Source organism: Tiliqua scincoides, chromosome 1, assembly GCF_035046505.1.
Source record: "Tiliqua scincoides isolate rTilSci1 chromosome 1, rTilSci1.hap2, whole genome shotgun sequence".
Lineage (NCBI taxonomy): Eukaryota > Metazoa > Chordata > Lepidosauria > Squamata > Scincidae > Tiliqua > Tiliqua scincoides.
Genome location: NC_089821.1, coordinates 51,875,323 through 51,900,640, shown reverse-complemented (window position 1 = coordinate 51,900,640; position 25,318 = coordinate 51,875,323). Strand labels below are relative to the sequence as shown.

The 25,318-nt window shown below is 42.8% G+C and overlaps 1 protein-coding gene across 9 annotated transcripts in view; it reads left to right on the top strand.

The window, feature by feature from the left end:
* PLEKHA7 (pleckstrin homology domain containing A7) overlaps positions 1–25,318 on the top strand; it is a 224,400-nt gene that overhangs the window by 88,164 nt on the left and 110,918 nt on the right. For all 9 annotated transcript variants that reach the window (XM_066640650.1, XM_066640642.1, XM_066640633.1 and 6 more), the window contains one exon: positions 16,483–16,566. In XM_066640650.1, coding sequence (XP_066496747.1) covers positions 16,483–16,566 — 84 coding nt within the window. The remainder of the gene's footprint in view (positions 1–16,482; positions 16,567–25,318) is intronic.

Sequence of the window (25,318 nt, the reverse complement as noted above, 5' to 3'; positions counted from 1 at the left end):
GTGACAAGGGTGGGCAGATCAGGCCCAGGAAAGGGATTGGCAGTGCTGTATCCTATTCCCTTTTCTGGGCCTGATCCAGCAACATGGATCATTGTAGACCTGCACCAGCAATTTTGGTGCAAGAGAATGCATGTCCCCTTACTTTGCTGAGACTTTCTGCCTGCTAAACTTCCCTGCAGGGATGCAGTGTAGCCCATATGAGCTTTTGTGAGATCCAAGATGGTGGCGTCTGCCTGATCTGGGAAGAAGAGGCTGTGGGGGTACTCATGACCCACATACATTTGGGAACCAGTGGGTAATGGAGAAAAACATAGTATTTACATGTGGATTGCTTTTTCACATTGACTTTGGATCTCTGAATCATAGTCATAGATCTCAACAGCTCAAAGCATACATAGAAGGACTTGTCCCTCTCAAAAGTCAAACTACGTAATTTGTTGTCACAGAAATAGGTCTATGGTATCTTCAACGCATTCATTGAAAATACGTACAGGTTTTTCTATAAGTATCTTTTTGCTTTTATCTTTACTCTAAAACATTTTAAGACACAGCAGTATGCTTGACCGAAATTTGTCTGTAGGAAATGAATTACTGAATATAACATAAAGAGATGTATATTTGGAAGTTGTGCTATACTTGAATGAAGAATTATTGCAAGCCCTTGCACAGTTTGCAAACGGTTTGATATTACCTAATGTCCTGTGATTTAAAAGATGAATTAGTCAGCGACACACTTGTTAACATTTGACAAAATGGAATGGAGCAGACAGAACTGAGCAAGTAAACTGCTTTTAAGGGAAGGGAACATTTCTAGCAGTATGCAAGTACACCCTGAAAAAATCTAAAATATTTTTTTCAATATATCCATTTTTCAGAAATGCAGCAATATTATTCCATGTACAGGACTATTCATCTGCATTCTGTTCATGGGGTCAGTGCCAATCTGAATGTGATTTACCAACAGTTGACCTGCACTGCTTGTAGTGAAAGCATCTGAGATCTGGCATAGACTCCCCAGAACTGGTTTGCACAATTCAAGCTCCACCACTTTAAAAATGTGATTGTGCTCCCAATAAAATTTAACCAAATACATAAATATGTGGAGATGAATGTTCAGGCTTTGTTAGTTGAGCCTAGTTCATAAGGAGTAGCATCTCAGACAAACCTATTGTTCTGCTTAGTTTGTTGAGCATGAGGTGGGGTAGTCTGTTTATGCCAATATTTCTCTTGATATAATTCCATGAGTTCATGTCAGCTGTGCAATTCTCAATGACATTAAAATGGTGAAAGTGTAAAAGATATGACAGTTTATTATAGTGTCTAACAAGCAAAGCCTCACCAGAACATGAGGTTTTAAAAAAGGATACTGGCAAGCCTGAGATAGTCTTTTTAGTATGACATAAGTAGCTGGCTGCTATATAATACAGGGTTAATTAGCAATTCCACAGCAGCTTTAAGTGCAGATAGTCTAATGCAAAGGTAATGCACATTTTAGGGGCCAATACTGCAATGCAGACAAGATCCTTAGATCAAACAATTTCTCTTCTAATCTAAGGGTGAGATCCAAAGACCTATTTAGGTTCATATAAGAGGCTTGCATTAGCACATTTGACTTTGGTGTGTTTTTTTGACAGCTGAGCCTAATGGAATTACAAACTACTTTTGAACTATTCTGCCGCCCCCCCCCCCACGATTTTAACAGTTTTCCATACAATTAATAATAATAATAATAATAATAATAATAATAATAATAATAACAACAACAGGTATTTATATACCGCCTTTCTTGGTCTTTATTCAAGACTTTATTTAAGGCGGTTTACATAAGCAGGCTTATTTAAATCCCTTATTAAATAGGGATTTTTACAATTGAAAGAAGGTTCTTTCTTTCAAGAACCACTACATTCAGGTGTTTCATTCCGATCTGGCTTCACATTCTGGCCTCCATCTTCCCACGCTCAGAGCAGATGGAATAGCTCAGCTTCAGCTTGTCAGCTACTTCAAGGTCGCACGGTGCCGGTGGCCTCGAACTGGCAACCTTGTGGATGTTATCTTCAGGCAGACAGAGGCCTGAAGGGAGAGTTGGTGTTCTAGGAACAACCCATGGGCTCCCAGAACTTAGTTTCAAGGTTCTTTTAATCCCTCTTCCAAGTCTTCAGACAGATACTTCCTTAAAAGATGTGGGAGCGTTGATCTACAGCCCATTTGGACACATTTTTGAAAGTTGATGCTGCGTATGGCAGCAGATGTTTGTTTGTTTGTTTGTTTGTTTGTTTATTGGTTTTGTATTCCGCCTTTCTCCCCGAAGGGCACCCAAGGCGGCTGGAAATCACTGGAAATCTGCTATGCCTGTTTGTGACTGCACCACAGGGACCAGGCAGGGCCTTGGAGGGGGGGGGGTAAAGGGGGTAATTTGTACCCGGTCCCAGGGTCAGAAAGGGGTTCCAGGAGCCAAAGGAGGGGGCCCAGAAATTTCCTGGGATCTTCCATTTTCCAATCTCACCCAGACTCACTGCCCATGCGGTGGCAACTACTGCCACAAGCTATACACACCAAGCCCAGGAATGCATACATTCCTTAACAGTATCACATCTGGGAGGAAACAAACCTGCTACAGTTGCTCTTTGCTTGTGGATTTGCTTCCCATGAAGGAATGTAGAGGAGCTCAGGGACACAGCTGCAGGACTACAGCTGCTGCAAAAGTCAGTTTTGATGTACACAGGACACTTTCCATTCTAGTGTGAGCCTAAACGCAATGATGCTAATTTCATGCAATGATTTTCTATATTTGAAAGATTTTAGAGAGACTTAGGAGTGTGTTTGGTTTTCTGTATTACTGTATCTAGCTGCCAGTGCCAAGCAGGCATGTAGACCTGAACTCTGCATTGGGAAGGTTGGTAGACCTGGGCTCCAAAGACTATTCTGGCTGTTGCCACTGTCCTCATGCCTGTTTTATCCCCATTGCCATTGCCACCATCCTTGCCACCCCCGTTTCACCCCTCCCTCTTTGGGAAGGGACCCAAAAGAGACTTTGTACCCCCTAATAAAATTCCTCTCAGAGGCCCTGGGACCAGGAACCTAGGAAATGTGGTTCTCATAACTTGTGACATCTTTTGTTAGTAGCTGTCATTTTGTTGACATAGTTTCAGTATTCTCCATCCTGAAGGGCCAGCCAGGGCAATTTGGCCAAATTGGGCCTTGTTCTGGAGGGCCCCCACACTAGGGTGGTGAGTAGAGTGCCCACAGCTGCAGCCTTCACCTCACTCTGTAGCTGATGCTGTGGCATGGAATCTTCCATACTGAGGCATTGTGAGGGGAGCATGGCAAGCGGAGCATTGTCGCTGGATGACCCTCTCTCCCCTGGGTCGAACAGGCTTGAAATTTCCGCCCATAGCAACTGGCAGTGACACCGCTGCCAGGTACCTCACTGCTGCCATTCATCCTGGTGAATAGGGAGCCTGTGGGGGTGGGGCCCCTGCAAAAATGTTTTGCATTGGGCCCCACAGCTCTTAAGGCTGGCCTTACTCCAACCACACCCTTTTCTTACATACATATGAACGTGCGCACGCACTCACGCACACACACGCAGTGTCTGTTTTCTCACTAGCAGACCATTACTTCATATGTCTTGTACCCTGACAATGCTTTTATAAGTAGAGATGACAATTGGCACTACTCATCTTGATTTGGAATAGGTAAAAATTAATATATTTCAAAAAGAATGAGATAGTAGTTTTATTTCTGAGTCTGTTTCTTAGATTTCAATAGTCCATTACCAGAAACATTTGATAAACAGATGATGTTTGGTGTAAAATTTTAAAGCTCCAAAAAATCAAAATTATTGTGAAATTTCGCATTATTCATAATGCAGCATTTATTCCTGAAGTCTCAATTAGTATTTACTGCCTTTTCATTTTTTGGGAAACATTTCGTTTAAATGTTTTCATTCACACTGCAAAATGAATGGCAGTAATTAAAATTTCCATTGTCTTTTTAGTCAAGAAAAGATGTTTGTTGTTGCCATAGTGATATTTGAATGATGGTGTAAAAGTAAGTAATTGCTTCTAAGAATAATTAAAACATAATAGTTTTCAGGACAAAATTGCAGACTTCTCTGTAATGGGCTTTTTGAAATGTCACTGTAAATTTATGTATTAAAATGCTGGAACGTTTAAAGTTTTGTTGCTCTTTTACAGTGAGCAAACATAGAAATAATATTCCTGACATGCATCATTCACTGAGGAAAAACATACTTAGAAAGAGGAACCTGCTAGCTGGGATAGTCAACTTTTGAAGGCTTCCTTGTCTTTGAACCATGGTTTGATTTGCAGCAATTATTTATTCAGTAAATGTTTATCCATTCCACCTCTACAGGAGCTCCAAAAATATCATTCTATCAAATATCAAATAATATTCATTATTTCAGTATTCAGTATCTATTCTCCTCTGTGCCTTGGGCTCAGAATGGCTTAGAAATGTTTCTCAAACTGTGGATTGTTGGTGGGTTGCGAGCCAATTTCAGGTGGGTCCTCATTCATTTCAATATTTTATTTGAATATATTAGACTTGATACTTGATATTACCATGGTATGTGACTTCATTGGGGAAATGTTAATGGGCTACTATATATATTCTTTTAACAATGACAGTCAATGGGACTTACTCCCGAGTAAGTGTAGGTAGGATTGCAGCCTAGGATTGTTAAAAGTTTTCCTGCTTGATGATGTCACTTCCGGTCATGACATCACTTCTGGGGGATCCCGACAGATTCTCATTCTAAAAAGTGGGTCCCGGTGCTAAAAGTTTGAGAACCACTGGCTTATGGTATTCTGTAAATGTCAGAAAAAAATTTATTTATGTAAAGTGTTTCTAGAAGAAAGGAGGACGATAGGGCACTCCCTATTGTGCCCTATTGTCACAGATTGTGGTCTGGCGGAAACTAGAATCTATATATTCTCTGGTTGTAATTTGCTGGCAGTGGAGGTGCATTCAGTGGTTTTTACTTTATGCTCACTAGGGTTCAACCTATAACTTTGTTTACTATACCAAGGCTCATTAATGGAAGCCACAATGGGAGCCATAAGTGGAGGCATGCTCTACTCACAGTTCCACTCCTGGTTTGTGATTATTTCTCCCACCTTCAGTAGTCCCCCCCCCAGGCCATATGCCACGCTGGTGCCAAGGTCACCCTAATAGTGATAGATTTTCAGGAGGCTTGCTGGTGTCATGGTCAAAAGGGGACTCCCAAGAGAATGCAGGCTGACCCAGACAATAGTACCTAGTAGCTGGTGTGCTCCCCTCTTTTCCTTTTTTGAATAGGCAGCTGAATGGAGAAACACTTAGGTAGAATATTTGCTGCCCTGAGCCCATGTTATAAGACCAGACAAAGGGGCCATCTGGGGCAGGGGATCCTCCTAGGAGAACTCTAAACCTCAGAGGTTCCTATTAGTCCTCCCCCCCCCCCCGAATAGCATTGGCAGAGATGTGACAATCCACTGAACTTCCCTTTTACCAGGAACCAGACAAACTAAAGGTTGAATAGAACTGGTTTTATTCAAATGTAAACAGCAGTAGAAGAAGGGGAGATTTAAAATGATAGCAGTTGGCAGGGATGGGAACTCGAGTCAGGTGACTCGACTTGGAGTTGTGAAAATCAGCATTTTTTCACTGACTCCTTTCCGCTTGAGTCACTCGCATGGAAGACTCGGAAAAACACTTGGGTCAAAGGCCCCTTGACTCAGCACTCCACCCCACAGATGCAGACTCAAGTCTGCCTGTGTCTGGGTGTACTTGTTTGCTTTTTTGAAGCATGAAAGACCTCATGGAGCCATCATTCAGACCAGGCGAGCAGAAGGGAAGTTCCAGCCAGGAGGCACAGAAGGGTTAATGTTTGCTTTTGCATTGGAATGAGGGGGGAGAGAGGCAGGAGCAGGCTCTTTTGCCTGTCTCTGATAGGAAGGAAGGAACCAATTATCATTGGACAAAGGATGGGCATTCTGATAGTTTCTTTGACTGAGGGGGGGCAGGAGGAGGAGCCCAAGGGGATTCTTGCCTTAAGATTGACTGGAGAATCCCAGGGAGGGAGAGGGAGGCAGGTTTGTAGCGATCAAGCTTGCCAACCACATGGCATGGCTCATGTAAGCTGTGTTGTTACTTGGGAGTAGGGAGCCTCATTGAATGACCGGCTACAGTGGGACTATTTCTGAGTGGAGCTGCAAAAGATTAGGTTGTCCTGGTAAGCCTTGCAGTTGCTGCGCGTGACCCTCCTCCCAATTGCCACTTATGTCCCTGCTCTCATGCAGTCGTCCCACCCCTCCCATCATGTTTGCAGATGAGATGGGGACATCAGGGGAGTGTTTAAAGAGAACTCAGACACACACACACGCACACTCCAGCAGCAGCCCTGTTTTCTTCCACGGCAAACTTTTTAAAGGGGGCAACTCTACGTCTTTTAGACTTGTGAAGAGGGGACTCGGTGACTCAGAAAGTGCCCTTGTTATGACTCGTTTTCAAGTTGAGTTGCAGGGGGACGGTAACTTGTGACTCAACTCTTGTCAAGTCACGCTGGATTTTCCCATCCTTGGCAGTTGAATGGAAAACGGTGGAGGCCTACATAAAATGGAAAGGGATGGTAAAGGTGCAGTGACCTCTAATACCCAGCAGATGGAGCCACAACATTACTCAGACTACTTGCATTGCTCAAGTTTGTGCTTACCTGTACTAAATGGAGGATTTTACAAATAGACCAAAATTAACCAGAAAACTGATGAGTTCAAGCTAAATATTTTCCTTAACTAAGTCACCTTCATGCAGAAATCACCAGCCCTTTTCACATGCTGTGTGGTGAGTGGGTGTTCCTCTCTGAATCCCCTAATGGGGGCTTTCAGGCAGCCAGAAGAGAAAAACCCAAGCCTTCCTGTCTTGACATCATCACAAGATGACGTCATCACACTGGTTGGTTGGAGGAGTGAAACAAGATAGACAGGAATGTGAACCAACTGGCAGTCACATTCCAATTTCTGGTGGGAACTCAGTAACTCAGATGAGAGGCTGAATTCTCCTTCATGGTATGGTGACTGCAAGACAAAATGGCAACAGCTGCCTGTAGACGGATCCCAGTACTGAGTGGCACTGATGCTGATGAGCCAAAAATTGCTGAAAAACAGGAATATCGGCTGAAAATACACAGAAAAAGCAAGGAAAAATGCAGGAAAGCCTAGGAATTCATCACAAGTAGGTAGAGTGGGAAAGCTGATTTGTACTAAGTTGTATGAGCATAAACTGTGGATTCTACCCAGTGCAAAGAAGTTTTGGTACAAACAGTGGCGTTGCTAGGGGGGTGTGGGGACATGCAGGCCGCACTGGGTGATGTGCTCAGTTGGGTGATACAGCTGTTGGCCAAAATGTTTTAAGTCTTGGTAGTTTTGAATAATGTAATCATGTTATATCAATCAATGCATAACTTCGTGCAGAATTCAATTAAACAAATCACATTGAAATATCTCTATTCCATCAAAAGTTATAGTCAGAAAACCAGTAGGGGTGGGGCACTAGTGCATCACCACACCCACCACTCAGGGTGTTGCCCTGCCCACTCCATGGTAGGAGGTCCACCATAGGGGTGGCACACTGGCCTAATGCACTGGTTGACACCAACCCTAGTGACGCCACTTGGTAGAAAACTATACACAGACTTTCTGTTTGCTCCTAGATGCTGAACAAACTGATTATCCTTTCCTTCAAGACTTTCCATGGTCTTGTACTCTCTCCCCCTGCCAAAGCACAGTGGTGTGCTTTTGTATCCTGACAACCACTACCGACAACATTGCTCATCCAACTCCACCGTTCTCAGCAAATTCAGAGCTGCCCCCCTTGCTCAAGCAACTCCATCCGTTCTCCTTTCCTGCCCCTTATGCCTGAAACTGCCTCCCAGACTTTGCAATGCCACCTTTGATATCCTTTAAATACTTCTTCAAAATGAACTGTGATAAATGTTCTCCCCCCTTTTGTGCCTATTTTGTCTTTATTTTAAACACATCTAATTTTCCAGAAGGTTATGTGCTAGTTCAGCAGCCTAAAAGCTGCTGGGCCATTTGCCTAGAACAGTAGTCTCTGCCTTTCATTGAAATGCCATTCCGAGACATCCTTGTGGATGATATGCATTTGAGTCTTTTGTCATGCCTGGAATAGCCAAGTCTCCTTCTGAGAATGATGTATTCCTACTGATTAGGCAGCCAGATCAGTGTCTGGGTAAAGGAGTGGAATGGGCACATGGCCTCTGCTCATCCAATCAGGAAAGCTGATGACATCATCAGACCTAAGCTACTTCACTTCAAGCACCAAGATGCTTATGTGTGCCCTGCCTGGTCTGTCATTGCCCCAAGCTGCTGGTTTATGAAAGGCACACCCACTTACTCATCTGTAGGTGCAGGGACCAGGATTTCTGGGACAGCATAAATAGCTAGCAGAAGGGACTGTATTTCTAGCTAGCTGTGGTTAGGGAATTTAGTTTTGTTTTGCTTTCCATTTTCACTTCAAGGACAACCTGTGAATTTCAGCCTTAGCAACTTGTGGTGTTTTGACTTCTTTAGTACTTTCCCAGCTACCTCTGCAAGTCACTACTAGTTACTGCATCCAATTTGGTCAAGCTCTGTCTTTGTGCCCATCCAGCTGAGTTGGGCATTTTCCTCGACCCCTTTTCACCATTTGTTTCAATACTTTGGGTTTTTGTTTTTTTTAAATAAACTGGAAATACTTTTGACTCTTTGCCTACCTAGTCTATGTCCATGGGTAATTCAGTGGGCTGCCACTAAATTACCCATTGTTTTCTATTCTATTAGTTTTCTATTCTATTGCTCTATTTCAATATTCTATTTCTATTCTATTGCTCTTTTTTGCCATTATAAACAGCATGTGGTGAGGGTGTGTGTTTGAGAGAGAGAGACATAATTAGGATTGGAACCATAGCATGGACAAAGCTGCATCAGAGTTCTGACTTCCTTTTTCTTCTGTTCCAACTTGGGAGGTGGGCATGTATGGTCTATGTTCAGAATGACTCATGGTCTTCACCCAGAGCATTTGATGTACTGTTGCAAGGTTGAAAATGCAACTGAAGAATAACTCTGTACTCAGGAGTGAAGGTTCACAGGCTTTTATTTCATTGCAAGCAGTGGGCATCTCATGGGACTAATGTCTCAAAGCATGAGAGCAATTGTCAGTGTTAACTGGATCCTTTATACTATTCTGGGTTATTTGTTTGAAAATCTAAACTTCCCATTGGCTGAAATTTTACATCATAGATGTGGCAAACTCCTAAAAGGCTATAGATAACCTTAGAGACACCTGATAGGTATGTTTCAGGTTACAGGTTTCCATAAAAGGTAAAATCAGACATTTAAACATATTGAATTACAAAGTTTTCAGAAACCAGTAGGATGTGCTGTAACATCATTTACTCAGTTTTGAACCTAATTCACATCCATCATTTCAATTAAGAGTAATTTGACACGTCCTCTTATTAACCTCATTAAAAGAGAGCAGTATAACATAAAGACAGGTGTGAAGGCCGACTTCATAAGATATTTTCTTGGCAGAACTTACTCATCCCTCATTAGCATAGCCTGGTACAAGCGGCCTATCTTATCTCTTCTGCGTTCCTTTTCTATGTGTTAGTCCAAACCAGGGGTGCCCAAACCCCGGCCCTGGGGCCACATGCAGCCCTCGAGGCCTCTCAATACGGCCCTCAGGGAGCCCCCAGTCTCCAATGAGCCTCTGGCCCTCCAGAGATTTGTTGCAGCCCACACTGGCCCGATACAACTGCTCTCAGCGTGAAAGCAACTGTTTGACCTCTTTGCATGAGCTGTGGGATGAGGGCTTCCTCCACTGCTTGCTGTTTCATGTCTGTGATGCAGTAGTGGCAGCAAAGGATAGGCCAGCCTTGCTTTGTGCAAGGCCTTTTATAGGCCTTGAGCTATTGCAGGACCTTCATTCATTCATATAAGTTCATCTTTAATATATTCATTTATGTAAACTTGTGTAAATTTATTCAAATTTTAAATGTAAATTAATTCTTTATTTCTCCAGCCCACGACGCAGTGTCAGAGAAATGATGTGGCCCTCCTGCCAAAAACTTTGGACACCCCTGGTCCAAACATTGAACACCTGTGGAGCCTCTCTGCAAACTAAAACTTCTTGTCTTTTCTTAAGACCTTTCTAAAATCAAGCAACCTTTGGTTCCTACTTCTAATAACTACTATGTCCCCATATGTGGTTTCCAACTTAGGGCAAAGACTATTTTGCCCTAGCTTTTGCCTTTTGCTCTGAAAGCCTGAAAGAATATAATATAAAGTTATAAGTGAATATTGGCAGGCACAGTGGTGAATGTCCTTGCTAAGATGTGTGTACCTTAACCAAGATGAGGCTCATCTCTTCGTTGCCTAGTATCCTTATCTATACCTACTACATTCCAGAGTGTTTTCACTCTGAGGCCTGAACACCTATGAGACAAACAATTTTGTTTTTAAATGAAGTCAAACAGCCTTTTACTATTCTCTGTGTTTCCATGCTTTAGCCAGACTTTTAAAACGATTCTTTCTTAATACCAAACAGCTTTTTACCATACTGTGTCTGTACATGTGGGTTACAGCCTAGGGTCAAAAGTCACCTTACCTCAGTTACCACCACTTCCTGCATCCTCTTGCCCTGCCCTGGACAGTGCAAGATCACATAGATGGCCCTCGGTATCTGCGGGGGATCAATTCAATGTAACTAACCAGAAGAGTGGAACTCACTGATCACTCCATCCTACCCTCTTGACCTAAATGGACAGGTATGGCTGCCCAGTTGCTAAGTGCATGTGAGTTCTGGGCAGGGGTAGCCATTCCAGACAGGTACAAAAGTCAAAACCACAAAGAGCCCATGTTTTGGAAACTAATGAAGTTTCCAAACAAAGCACAAAAGCTTCTTGCAAAGGATACTCCAGCAGTTTTTTAGATTGCTTAACTTGCACACGAGCTTCTAGTGAATTAAGTGACCAAGAACACACAAAAAATAGGCAAAAAATAGGGGAAGATGACATTCATCACACTTGCATTGTTAGCTGTCTGTATTTTTATATAGTGTAAGGAACACAGTTTTATGGAATTGTACCTGTGATTTCTAAGCGTGGCCTAGATCCTAAATAATGGGCAATAAATTTACAAGAAGGCTTTGTATTTCTTGAGCATCCACCATAATGAATTACAACCTACCTTATGATAGGCAGAGAGGTTCATTGAGTATTTTTTTACAAAATAAAATTTCATTTTGCTTGCCCAAAGTGTAATGCTTTGGATCAGGGCTGTGGATGAGTCAGAGATTTTGTGTACTGACTCCACGGCTTTGCTTTGGATCCTGGCTCTTATGAATTGAGAGTGTGTTTCAGAACCTTTGGAGCTTGATTCTAATAGAAAAACAACTCCTAATATAAAATACTATTTGGATATACAGTACAGTCAATCCCTGTTACTCACACACTCTATTCCTGCAGATTTGCTTATCCATGGGGAACAGAAGTGAAACTCACCTTGCTCCATTTGCGGTCTGTTCTCGGCTGTCCATGGCATCCTTAAGGTCTCCATGCCATCCATTGGCATCCTGAAGAGATTTGGGGATCCCAGAAGTTATTTATAGGCATCATTTTAAAGCTATCCATGCCATTTTCAAGGTCTCCGCTGTATTCAGAATGCCAGCAGAGACCTTCAGAATGCAGTGGAGCCCCTCAGAATACAGCAGAGACCTTCAAAATGTCATGGGTAGCTTCAGAATGCCACCTTCAGAAGCTATCCATGCCATTTTGAAGCTTCCCATGGCCATTTTAAAGCTATTCATGCTATTCATTGCTGGCATTCTGAAGGTCTGTGCTGCATTCTGATGGTCTCCGCTGCTACCCCTCCCCCCTAACCCCATTGAGCCCATAGGATTCCTATCAATGGATTTGTTATCCACTGGGGTATTCAGGAGCCTAATCCCAGCAAATAACAAGAATTGACTGTAACTGGAATTCATGTTATTGTGTATATTTCTGATGATTACCTACTTCTGGGACAAAAGAATTCCAAATTATGAGTTCTTAGCATCCCAACTAGCACTTCTGCTATTGGGAGCTCCTTCCATGGGTAGAATGGAATAGTATTCTGCCTACACAAGGGATGATGTGCAAGCAAACAGGATCCTTACTCAAGCAGAACTTGCTGTCCATTCATAGATGGAGCTGCTGATGGTGCAAGCACTAGTGAGGATGCTGTCCTATGAACATAATGTTGTTCTTCTATGTGTATTTTTTAACAAGTCAGAACTTGGTTTTAGGTAGGTATCTGAAAAGTTAATTAAAAGATAAAAGGGAAATAATGTAGGAACAAGTATTTTAGTGCAGAAAGACTCTTCTGTTGTGTAGGATTGAACCTGTGAAAACATGGAAATACAGTGCTAAGTTGCAAATGCTTTTCTACCCAGTTGTGCTCAAGCTGTCTATTGAGTACAGTTAAATTAGTATTTAGCAATTAACCTTGAGCCATGCAGGAATAATTAACCAACCAACTGGAAAGGACAGAATTTGAGGAGCGTTTGCTGGCAGAAAAGAGGAACTGCTGACCTCTGCAGCCAGGTGTGCCTTGTTGGAATGAACTGTAGCCAGATTAAATAATTGTTCAAAGTATGCAATGCTAATTGAATTTTTTTTAAGACCATACAAAGGTTTTAGACAGAACTGATTACTGTTTTTGGCAGCTTATTTAAGGAGCTCATGTAAGCGTTTAAATATAGTTCTTAAGCACAAGAAGATATTTTCGTTGTAGGTGTTTTGAGATATTTTTCAGGGTGTCTTTGGTTTTTGTTTTGTTATTTTACACAGTAGAACTAGTCTTGCTTGCTTGAAATATTAATAATATATATGGTTTAGAATACATAATCTCCTTTGTAGTTTGCTCATGGCTCTACTGTGAACAGCAGAGTACTGTGAATGGTTGTATAGCCGGAGAATGCTATACATATGCTCATATGCTCTGCACAAAAAAAATCTGATGGTGTAGCAAGAGGGGGCTGCCAAGCCGGAAGTGTGAGTATGCACACTCTCCAGCTGATGTTGTGACTCACTAAGTGACTGAAGCACATAAGCACTCACAGTGGCAATGTCAGAAAATTGCCAAAGCTACTGCTGTGAGTGTGCATGCACTCCAGCCGCTTCCTGAGAAAGAAGTCAGTTCATGCTCAGCAGAGTAGGTTCTAGATCTCTCTGATCTGGTACTTCCTCTTTTGGAAGATCAAGAGACTCCAAAGGAAGAAGGGGGACGCAATAGCCAAATTAAGAACTGCTGTGGCCTCCTGCTTCTCTTCCTGTTTACTGAATACAAAGAGGAGGAGGTTGCCTTCTTATCTTCATCTGGAAGAACCCACAAGTGATGCCATGACTTTGTGCTATCATGATACCACCACCTTGGGCATCTCCAGCCTCTGGTGCACCACTGCTTAAGGGTTTGGACATACCTGGTGAAATTTTAAACTTTTAACCTTTAAGTAGCCAACTTCCATGTTGTATCTGAAATTAATTTTGAAAAAGGGTTTCTACATTGCCATAGAGAACTAATTGTGTAGTTCTTTGGATGCCATACTATACACGTGGAGCCTATTTGCAGAATTTCTATTTGCAAATCTGGCTCAACGAAGATCCCCAGGACCTATGTGGAACCAGACCTGGCCCCACCTGAGCCCTCCAGAGGTGACTGGTGCTGTGCTGTGCTCCAGTCACTTCCGGAGGCTATTCTGAGGCCCATAAGCCTCCATAAGCCTCAAAAAGGCCTCTGGAGGTTCTAGAAAGGCACTTCTGGTTTTCGCCCAAAAACTGGAAGTGCCCTTCTAAGACCTCCGAACATCTTTCTGAGGCCTGTGGATGCAGGTCCCTTATGCCGACCTTCCTGCAGTTGCATCGTCATGAAAGAGCTTTACAGCACTCCCGGGTTGGCGCAAGGGACTTGCATTGGCCCAAGTGCAGGTTTGGATGGGGCCCTCAGTGAATCTCCCACCATATCTGGTCATTAGTGCTTGTGTTTTAGGCTTACTGGTATTACTGTACTTAACTTGTGGCAGTAGTACACTCTGTTTTTGTTTTTCTTAAATATTGTTGACTTTTTCAGGACTCTGAATAAACTGTTTCTGATAACCCTTTTTATTTGTGGTACTGTGAAAAAAATCCACACTTCTCATCAAGTGATACCGTATTTTTTTGCTCCATAAGACGCACTTTTTCCCCCCAAAAAAGTGGGGGGAAAAGTGCGTGCGTCTTATGGAGCGAATACTGCAAAAAAACAAAAAAAAAAAACAAAAAACAACTCTGCCCCTGGCCCCACCCCCTGCCCGCTCGGCTCCGCTTCCCAGGAAAGTGTGGGTGGCAGTCTTGCTGAGCAAGCCCGCGTGTCTACTCAGAAGTAAGTCTCAGGATCACTGGGGCTCACTCCCAGGAAAGCGTGGGTGGGGTGGCAGTCTTGCTGAGCAAGCCCGCGTGTCTACTCAGAAGTAAGTCCCATTAGAGTCAGGGGGGCTTACTCCCAGGAAAGCCTCTCTCTCCCCCCCCAAGCCTGGAGCATCACATCCTCTCTCCCCCCCAAGCCTAGAGCATCACAACTTCTCTGCAAGACAAACACTTTCCCCCCTCTCGCACACACACACAGGCTGCCCCCTTCACTTACACACACAGATGCTCTGCCCCCCCCACTCACACAGCAGGGGAGGGGCACTTTCACTCACCTCATCCAGCATCTGAATGTAAGCCCCCCCCATCACAAAGAAAAAACTGTCTCCTTGGTCAGAATGCCAGCGTTTGCTTATTGCACAAGCCCCAGGTAAGGCTCGGTTCTCACCATAAATCCAGAGGTTTGTTGTGTCTTGAGAATTCAAGTTGTGGTTGGACTTTCCACTTGTTCATTTGTATTGGAATCACGGAAGAACTGGCGAGGAGGTAGATGTGGTGTCAGCAGTGGCCCCTTTAAGGGTAAGGCCTGGGCATCCAGCAGAGTGTGCTGCACAGCTGCAGCCACTGGAAGGCAATAGGGCCCTCAGGGATATAAGGAGTACCTGAGGCAGAAAGGGTTTGTGGGTTTTGAAGGAGTGCAGGTTGGAGGTAGGAGAGGAGACTGACTGGGTTTATTGAATTTGGAATCTGACTGTGGATTGTGACTGGACTTGGATACCCTGATGGATTTGACTGACCTCCCTGGAACCTGACCTTAGACTGTAATTTGGCTTATTGGCTCTGGACTCTGATTTGGTAACTCTGATTGATGGGACTGATTTACTTGGCATCTGTGAACTGGAACTGGACTCACTTTTGCTTGCTGCACTGGTGAGTTGCACAAGGGGGGACTGATCAGCCTTAAGCGAGCACGAGGCCCAGTGGATTGGAATTTAGCAGAACATCATTGTAGCAGAAAGATAATGTGATCCCCTATTTGTGTGCACCTGCTTTTGTGAGCTTCATAAGTGCTGACTCTAGCGATGATGAGTTCTTGGGGTTTCCAGAAAACTAGAGTACTCAAACCTTTAAGTCTCTCCATTTGTTAATGACAGTGATAATGATTCTTAATGCCACTGTTGACTGCTGTTCACTTTACATGGTTTCAATGTTATTCTGTTATAGCTTATTAAATATTTTATTACACTATTTGATTCAGAATATTTTTTTTCCTTGTTTTCCTCCTCTAAAAACGAGGTGCGTCTTATGGTCAGGTGCGTCTTATGGAGCAAAAAATACGGTAATTTACACCTGGAATTTAGTCATTGCTGATTAATTACCAACTCAGAATTTTAATATCACTTAGAGTCAGCCCCAAACAATGTACACCGTTCTCATAGAAGTGTTATAGAATCAAGTGATTAAAGAACAAATAATGTTAATTTGTGAATTAGCGGTGTGTGTTTTGATGTATGTTTCCTCAATTATATACACTTAAATTCTAATGAATGTCAGGGAATTTGGCAACATCTCTTTTACAGAAGAAGCCTGCTCAGTCTTTCCCTTCAAGCAGCCGAAATGCAGAGTAGCCATTTCTAGTGGCATTTCACAAAGTGCAAGAAACTAGATTTCTGGCAACATCTCTTTTACAAACAGAGAGAGTAGACTGAGAACTAAATTACAATTGTATCAATTATTACACTTTAAGAGAACAGACAGCAGTGTATTTGGGGGGAAAAACAAAAGCATGTGTTTCTGATTTCTGTAATATCAAAAGTGCATGTAACAAATGACCTTAAATATGACAGGCTTTAGCCTTAAATATGACAGCAGATCTCTGGTAGATTTAGCAAGTCTACAACAAAGTAGATGAATGTCTTTCATCTTTCTAGTGCACTGCAGGAAGCATAACACATTTCTAGGACCAATTTTGGAAAAATTGTTATTTTCTGAGACTTGTGCTTGCTTTGCATTAAAATGCATTCTGATTTTCTTTTCAGCCATAACCAGCAGACTACAACATTTAGGCATCCTGTGACTGGTCAGTTTTCTCCAGAAAACGCTGAGTTTCTTTTACAAGAAGAGTAAGTAGATTATTTAATCCTACTGCTTTTATCAGGGTAATATTTTTTCAGAATGCATTAGAAACCTTTGAATACTGCAGATACCCATGTATAGTAAGTGAAATTTTTGCCAAGTAATCAAGCTCCAATTATCACTTTGCCTTATCTCCGGGTCAATCAGAGGGCAGAGCCTTTCAACTCTGAACAGTTTCCCTTCTCCCCTAAGCTCAGGCAGGCACCTCATTAGTTTCTATAGCAACTTTCCTGGGAAATTCCAGCCAAAGTTAACCTTTTATTCTCCTCCCTTCCCTTTTGCTGCTGCAACCTGGTTCCTTTTGCAAATGCATGCATTTGGCAGAAGTCTTCCTTTTTCAACACCAGGATAGGATCCTCCTTTCCATTTGAAGCAGTCCCAGGCTACAATTCAATGCACCATTACTTAAGATTAACACCCATGGAAAGCAGCGGGTCTACTTCAGAGTGAAAAGGGTTGCAAATATCTCATCTCTCTGCTGCGAATTGAATTGCACACTCCCAGTTATGTGTTATGGGTTATATGTTGTATGTAGAGCTTCTGGCTTAACACATCAGACACCTTGCAGGTGGATTTGATTCATGGATCTCTTGCAGTGGTTCCCAACCTTTTTCACTTGCATATCCCTTGGCAGCCTATTTCCATAAATTGTACCTTTCATATTAGCAAAATGTTTAATAATACAAGCCCTCATCTCCTCTCTATGAAAGCCCAGACTTCATGTATTCATCACATATTTTCTCTTCTGTTTGAAGAACAGAAGACTCTGCCTTTGCACTGTTTTGCACCAGAAGTGTGCTGAGAAATTCTGGGTGATTGATCACTTTCCATATTATGTTTCAGCTTTTTCACTGTGCTGGTTTTCAATCACTGGTTCATACATGAATTGATGACTAAAAACTAGCTACTGGTGGGGTTTTCATAGCTACCTCCCTTCCTGCCTTGCTGGTCCTTGCAAGGCATTCTGGAGCATGACCTGCCTTTTTCTGCCATTATTCCATTCTTTTTCAAGTACCCCTAAAGACTCTGTTGAGTGTCCTTGGGAATACATGAATACCAGGTTGGGAACCACTGTTTTACTGGTATGTTGTTTACAGTGCACTTACTCTGATAGTGTTTACAAAAAGGTGATGAAGACCAGAATTTAAAAAGAATAAAAATGTATCTTATGATCTTTTACTATGTTTTTAATAAATTAGAGACTACAGTTCTTAGGTAACAGTTAGTGGTGGGTTATTTTTCAGGATCTGGTCTTGGGTAAAATCAGACAAAACTATAGTCAGACACCCCCCTAAGTTCAACCCCTGGCTTATCTAAGGGTCATAGAAAATTCCATGATTGTTGGCTCAAAACCTGCCCTTGACTTATCTGTGGGATCGACTTATAGGCGGGTGTCTGCGGTAAGTCTGTGGTGTGACTACAAAACAGGTCAATTAAATAACCTCCCAAATGCAACTGTAGTTGTGTTTTCAAACTTCTCTAATGATGTAGAAATAATTTTAGAATTCCAGCATAAGTTACAAATTGAAAGCATGGGGTCATTTACTGCATCTCAGTTTGAGGAAATAAAAAAGGATCAGGCGCTCCACATGGAGTATGTGGGGGGGGGGGCTCACTTGGGTTTGGAGTCTAATGGGAGGCCAGGACCATTAAATTGCTTAATGATCACCATTCCCACAATAACAGGGAGGAGAGTTCAAAGTTCTTTGTAATCTCTGTTCAGCACTCATAGTGCTGTTCTACATGTGTGCACTGCTAACCTTGGAAGTTTCTGGAAATTTGTCAAGTTTTCTGCCCCGGTCCGAGAGTAAAAAAACTCCATGTAGTCTTAAGTGTACTTGAGCATTTCCAAACACTGGTACCAAAGACCCTGTCTTAAATTTCTGTGGCAAGGTCAGACTTGATTATTATCCAGTTTCCAGAAGGAAGTGGGACCTCCTCTTAGACGTTATGTCCACAATCAATACAGAAGCGGACTCTTTTTTTTCCCCCCATCATGGCCACACAGATGTTGGGGATTCATCCCAGTCATAATGTTGCAAGGTTTGCATCAATAGGAACATAGGAAAAACCCCACTGGATCAGGCCAGAGACCCATCTAGTCCAGCTTCCTGTATCTAACAGTAGTACAAGTGGCAATTCTGGACACTGAAAGGAGAATGGGGAGGGCTTACCTCTTTCCTTCAGTGTCCAGTGCCACTACCTCTCCTCTTCCTCCTCTTCCAATGATTGTAGAGAGAATGTTGGGCTTCCAGCATTATCCCCACAAACTGTTAAAGGAGGTGAGGCAGTATTGGATGCTAAGGGAAAGAGGTGCCTCCAGTTGCCGCCTTCAGCTTTCCCTCTGTGGCTGTCAGAGGAAGCAGTAGTGGCAGCAGCAGTGCTCAGCATTGCAGGAGAGAAGTAAGCTACCCCAACCCTTGCCTGAGGTAGAGGTAAACCACCCAGTTACTTATTTCCTGCAGCATCCTGATCTGCTGTTTCAGATCACATAAGGAATACTGGCCTCCTAGTATTCCCTTCACTACACATTCAAGGAGGTAGCAGTGGTGTTAGATGCCAAGAAGAGGGCTTATCAATTTCCCTCAGCACCCAATGCCACCACTGCCACATCCTTTAATGACCATGGACAGAATGCTGGGCTCCTAGCATTCCTTCTGCTGGCTGTTAGAGGGGGAGGAGGCAGCTATGGTTGTGCTGAATGCCAAGGGAGTGAGGAAAGCCCTCTACAACTTCCTCTCTCATGCTATAGCACAAGAAAAGAATGGGAGCCAGTCTGGATTTCAAGGAGGTGGAGGCTGTGCAGCTGGTAAATGGGCACAGGGCCCCCTCCAGTTTGCTACCTAACACAAAGTTCTCAAATTTTGTCATGGACAAGGTACGCCTGTGGAGATAATACTGGTTTAATCATGTTCAGGACTGCATGACATTCTCTACAGTCCCTAAGTCTCCCTTATCAAACTTGCTCCATTTCATTCTCATGCTGTGTACTATATTGTGAAATTACTTTCCATTTATCTTGTTGTTTTTTTTAAAAGACTGAACTATTACATAAGCATAAAAGATTGGATAGGATAAGAGAACTGATGTGGTGTGGTGGCTAAGTGTCTGAGCTGCAAATTGGAATTTCCCCAGCTCATATATTTCCTTTTCCATGAAGTTTTACTAAGCAAGCCTTAGGCAAGCCACTCCTCCTTAACTTCCCCTTCCCAGTTACAATATGAGGAAAATAATGCTTATTTGTGTTACTGTGAAAAAAATCCACACTTTTCATCAAGTGATAATTTACGCCTGGAATTTAGTCATTGCAGATTAATCATCAACTCAGAATTTTAATATCACTTAAAGTCAACCCCAAACAATGTACAGCATTCTCATAGAACTGTTACAGAATCAAGAGATTCTACATACAAAGAGGGTGGCCAGGGCCCCACCAGCCTTGGATGATAGGCTGCAGGGGGGGGCGGTGTCTGAGAAGCCGCCTCAAGATGTTTAAATTTTTTTCAAGAAGAACTTATTTCTTTTAAACTTATTTTTCAATTGTTTATTGGTATGATTATATATAAAAAGTTTTATATAAATATGCAAACTTACTGTGTGTGTGTGTGTGTACATACACACAGAGTTCAATAAAAGAAAATGTTCACTGTGCTTCTTATTTCAATAAAAGAAAATGTTCACTGTGGTCATTATTATTAGTTGATTTCTGTGTTGATCTATGGAATCTATGTTGATGTTGATTTCATAGTTGATGACTATGACCTTGGTACACCACTCCTTATTCATGTTCTAGGGTTGTTGAAGGACAACATAAAGAAAAATACATATGAACTTTGCACACTCAGAAAGCAATTTGTAATGTTGAAAAAGATATATTTAATATAATTCTTTAGATTCCATCTTTCACATACAGCTTGCTGTGTACTGGCACTGAATGAACACAGGATGGAAATGGAGGAAGTGGCCAGGGATTGATAGGGTAAACCCAACCCAGTAAACTGAATTGAACAGTAAACTCAACCCAGACTTGTTAAGAATACTTATTCTGATCCTTTGGATCTTAAAAATGTGAGAGACTGAAGTCTATTTTTAAAATGTATTTGAGGAAGAATGGTATTTTAAACAAAATGTAGAAAAAAACCTGCATTTTATAGCACAGTTCACTGGGAGTTTCTCTGTGGAAGCTCCTCTAAAAGTATGAGACATGTGAAAGAAGTACAAGTCCTTAACCCTTTCATCTAGAATGGAAACACACAGGCAATATAGTGGAGGACAGTTAAAAAGAAATGGATGCTAGCCAAAACTTGTCATGTTGTCTATGTTGGTTTAGCTAATGTAGCCAGTGAAAAATATTCAAATGTTGTTTTGTTGGTTAAAAGGAAACAAAGCCAAATAAGATAGCCAAACAGTAAAATATCAGTTTCTTCTGATGTAGAGGTAAGAAAGCAAGAACTGATATAGAAGACAAGCTGTTCAAAAAGTGTATGAATTCATTGCGGGCTCTGAAACCTCCTCTTTCTGAAACTGAACTATCCTATGAAGACATTCACACCAGCAGCAGATGCTTAAAATAATGAACATGCAAGTATATAATATTTCAAAATGTTTTAAAAACTGCAGACTCCCAAATTATAGAATCAGATTAATTATTGCATGCTGAAAACACGCAATTTAATCCCAAATAGGTGTTGGAGGTTGATCTGCTGCTCTCTTGAATGTAACCTTGAAGCTGATTGTCATGTTCATGAGCTGTTTTCCTCTGATTGTTTTGCTCTTTTGTAGGAGAAATAATGAACAATGACCTAAAAATTGCTCTTACCTTTCTATTCTTTGATTGAATATCAGTGACAGCCACAGAAATATTCTGGACAGCCAATTTGTCTGAGCTTTCATTTGGCTGTGTTAAGGATAGATAAGGAGTACTGAGGTTTCAGTGCAGCAATACACTGTATGCTGTACTCTCATTCAGCTGTGTTCTTAGCTTGAACCTTCTGTTTTTTGTATTGCTAATTAGAGTTGTCTTTTCACATGCCAAGTTGTTCTGCTTATGTAACAGGCTCTGTAGTCTGGAGTTTTAAAGGGCAGTATGGCCTGAGTGCTTTGATTGTTTGGAAGAAGAGCAACAGATAGTGAAAGGGACACATGAATAAATAATTTCTCCTCTGTGCTCTGCCACAGTATTTTTGTCCTATAAAACATGGATAAATCCTACCTAATAGTGGAAGATGTCTGCTCTAAATTAGACTTGTATGCTGCATTGTGGGTTTTTGTGGCACAGGCTATGTAACAATCATCACAGCATGTTGGTATTTGTGTACAAACCCATATACAATGATTATTTATTTTAAAAGCAAGAGCATCTTTTAATACCTGTCATTAAATGGAAAGGAGTGCACTCATGCACTGTTACTTGTTTGAGTAACTTTGTAAAGCCTGTGAAAGTATATTCTATTAGTGTGTAAACCTTAATTAAGGTTTATTAAATAAATGTTCAGTTAAAAGTGGCTTCATTAACTAGCATGTTGTGACTTGATTCTGAAACAGATAATTAACTTAATGTGGCTTTTTCTGTTGGCAAAATTGGGCATCCTCCTTGTCCTCCAAAGACCTTGTCTTTTAGTCTGTCTTCCTCCTCTGAACCCAAATAATGCTTCATTGTTTCCTTTTTTTTTTTACTGTTTCTGGCCCTGTTCTCTGTGACATGCTCTCCTGTGGCATAATGACATTAACCTTTTGTTCAAAAGCTGCAGTGTGTTTGGATTTTTAATTAGTATGCAGAGCTGGCAAAATTCTTTTAATGACACTAACATATCAATCAATCTTCCTTTTTCACCAATGTATAAGTACCAAATACACTGCACAGTAAAACATAGATTTCAAAAGAGCCTGCCACATTGTTGGGATATTTAAAAAGGAAAACAATTCCTACACTATGAACTCGTTTGATACAATAGCCACTGGCTTATGTTCCCATTTCCCCTCATGCACTGCCATTCCTTCTTGGTGAACCTATAGCAGGTATCAGGTGAAAAACTTCTGTTGTCACGCAGCATCCAGTGCTACTCACTGAATGCAAGCAGGAATTGGATCATCCACTTCTCTCCCTGTGCTCCATTCTTGCACGAAGTTTAAAGTATAAACAGAATATAATAATAATAATAATAATAATAATAAAACTTTATTTTTATCCCGCCCTTCTCCCAAAAAGGGACCCAGGGCGGCTAACAACATATAAAACAAATTAAAACATAATTTCACAGATAAAAACATATTAAAAAACACATTAGCAGAACCCATAAAAACAGTAGTCAGAAGAGTCAGAATAAAAGAGCATAAAACAGCAGTTCTTAGAGGAATCGGGCCTGTAAAAAAGCAACTAAAAGATATATAAAAGATGTTAAAAAGGCCAGAACGTCAGAAGGCTTGGTTAAACAACAAGGTCTTCAGGCCTCGCCGAAAGGACTCAAGAGAGGGAGCCATTCTCAAGTCAAGGGGAAGGGAGTTCCACAACGTTGGTGCCACTACTGAGAAGGCCCTATTTCTTGCCGCCGCCCCACGTACCTCCTTAGGCGGCGGCACTTGTAAAAAGGCCTTCTCTGATGACCTGAGAGGACGAGCCGGATTGTATGGGAGTAGGCGATCTCTAAGATAACCTGGCCCAGAGCAGTATAGGGCTTTAAAGGTCAAAACCAGCACCTTGAATTGGGCCCGGAAACGAATGGGCAGCCAATGTAGCCCCCGGAGAAGCGGGCTGACAGAGTCAAACCGCCTAGCTCCAGTGACCACACGGGCCGCCGCATTCTGCACTAATTGCAGTTTCCGAACCGTCTTCAGGGGCAGCCCCACATAAAGCGCGTTACAATAATCTAACCTCGATGTCACCGTAGCATGGATCACCGTGGCCAGGTCTGCACGATCCAAGTACGGACGCAGCTGGCGCACCAGCCGAAGCTGAGCAAAGGCCCCCCTAGCCACAGCCGCCACCTGGGAATCCAGGAGCAGCTGCGAGTCCAGGTGGACCCCCAAGCTGCGGACCTGCTCCTTCAGAGGGAGTGCAACCCCATTCAGAGCAAGCTGATAATCCAGCACCTGCATCGAGGATTTCCGAACCAGGAGAGCCTCTGTCTTATCCGGATTTAATTTCAGCTTGTTAGCCCCCATCCAGATCCTCACTGCTTCCAGACAGCGCTCCAGGCCCTCAACCGCCACCCTGGAGTCTGGAGGAAAGGAGAGATAAAGCTGGGTGTCATCAGCATATTGATGACACCCCACTCCAAACCCCCGGATGACCTCTCCCAGCGGTTTCATGTAGATATTAAATAGCATGGGGGACAGAATTGAGCCCTGCGGCACCCCGCACCTCAATGGCCAGGGTGTCGAACAGGCATCCCCCAGCACCACCATCTGGGACCGACCTTCCAAGTAGGAGCGGAACCACCGCAAAACAGTGCCTCCAACTCCCAACTCGGCCAATCGGCCCAGAAGGATACCATGGTCGATGGTATCGAAAGCCGCTGAGAGGTCCAGCAGGACCAACAGGGACGCACTCCCCCTGTCCAGTCCCTGGCGTAGGTCATCCACCAAGGCGACCAAGGCAGTTTCCGTCCCAAAGCCCGGCCTGAAACCAGATTGAAAAGGATCCAGATAATCCACTTCATCCAAGACCCTCTGGAGTTGGGCCGCCACCACCCGTTCAATTACCTTGCCCAGAAACGGGATGTTGGAGACTGGCCGATAGTTGTTCAACACTGGCACAGATTTGAGCAAACCCATACTGGCACTGAAGGCTTGCCTGGAGGAAACCTGGATTCCCCCCCCCCCCCCCCAGGATGTAGCATGAGCTCCAGTGGCATGTCTGCATCACTGGGAGAGGGGAAGAATTGGGCCCTAATTTTTAATGTGGTGATTTTTTTTAATGCTGCTCCAGATTCTTATATGAGCTTGCTTACTTTTGTCAGTACAGGTGGAGCCTGTTTATCTGCAGATTTTATATCTGTGAATCTGGCTAAACGTGGGTCTCCTGGACCCATGTTGAACCAAACTCAGCCCTATCTGAGACCTCCAAAGGTGACTGGAGGGCTTTCTGAAGCCCACAGAGGACATGATGATTTTTTTGTGAGGGGAAAAGACCTCCTCACAGGTTCTCCTGCGCATCTACATAGGCCTTCTTTTCATAGTAAGAGGAGAAGTATTAGCAAGTGTTCTATATTTCTCTCTGTGCTTACTATGCAAGGTTAATTATGGAGCCAGGGGCAGGGCTGGAACCTGGCAGTTATGCTGGATCACAACCCCTGTCCCCGCAGAGAATGGAGCAGCTTCAAGCTGCTCCGCTCTCCTCGAACTTGCGCTACCTCCAGAGGTGGCGCAGGTCTGAGGAGACCCATTGGGGCCAGCAGCCCTTACCCAGGGGTAAGGGGAAGAGTTTCCCCTTGCCCCTGGCTGAGCCGCTGCAGCCAACAAACCTGCATTGGATACAGTGCAAGCCTCCTGGCTTGCCTGCTCCAGCGTGGGTTTGGATTGTGCCCTTAGCCTCATCCACCATCATTCTTACTGGGCTGAGACAGAAAAAATAAGCCTACTCTACTGCAATGATCTGTTGTCTGTACAGATTCATAAACTCAAATCAACAAAATTACCCGCACTTGAAATTCTAGCTTTGCTAATTAAAATATGTTTTTCCTTTAAATTAATGAAAATCCTACCCTTGATCTACCTAAGGTTTTCTGGTTTGTGTGTCAT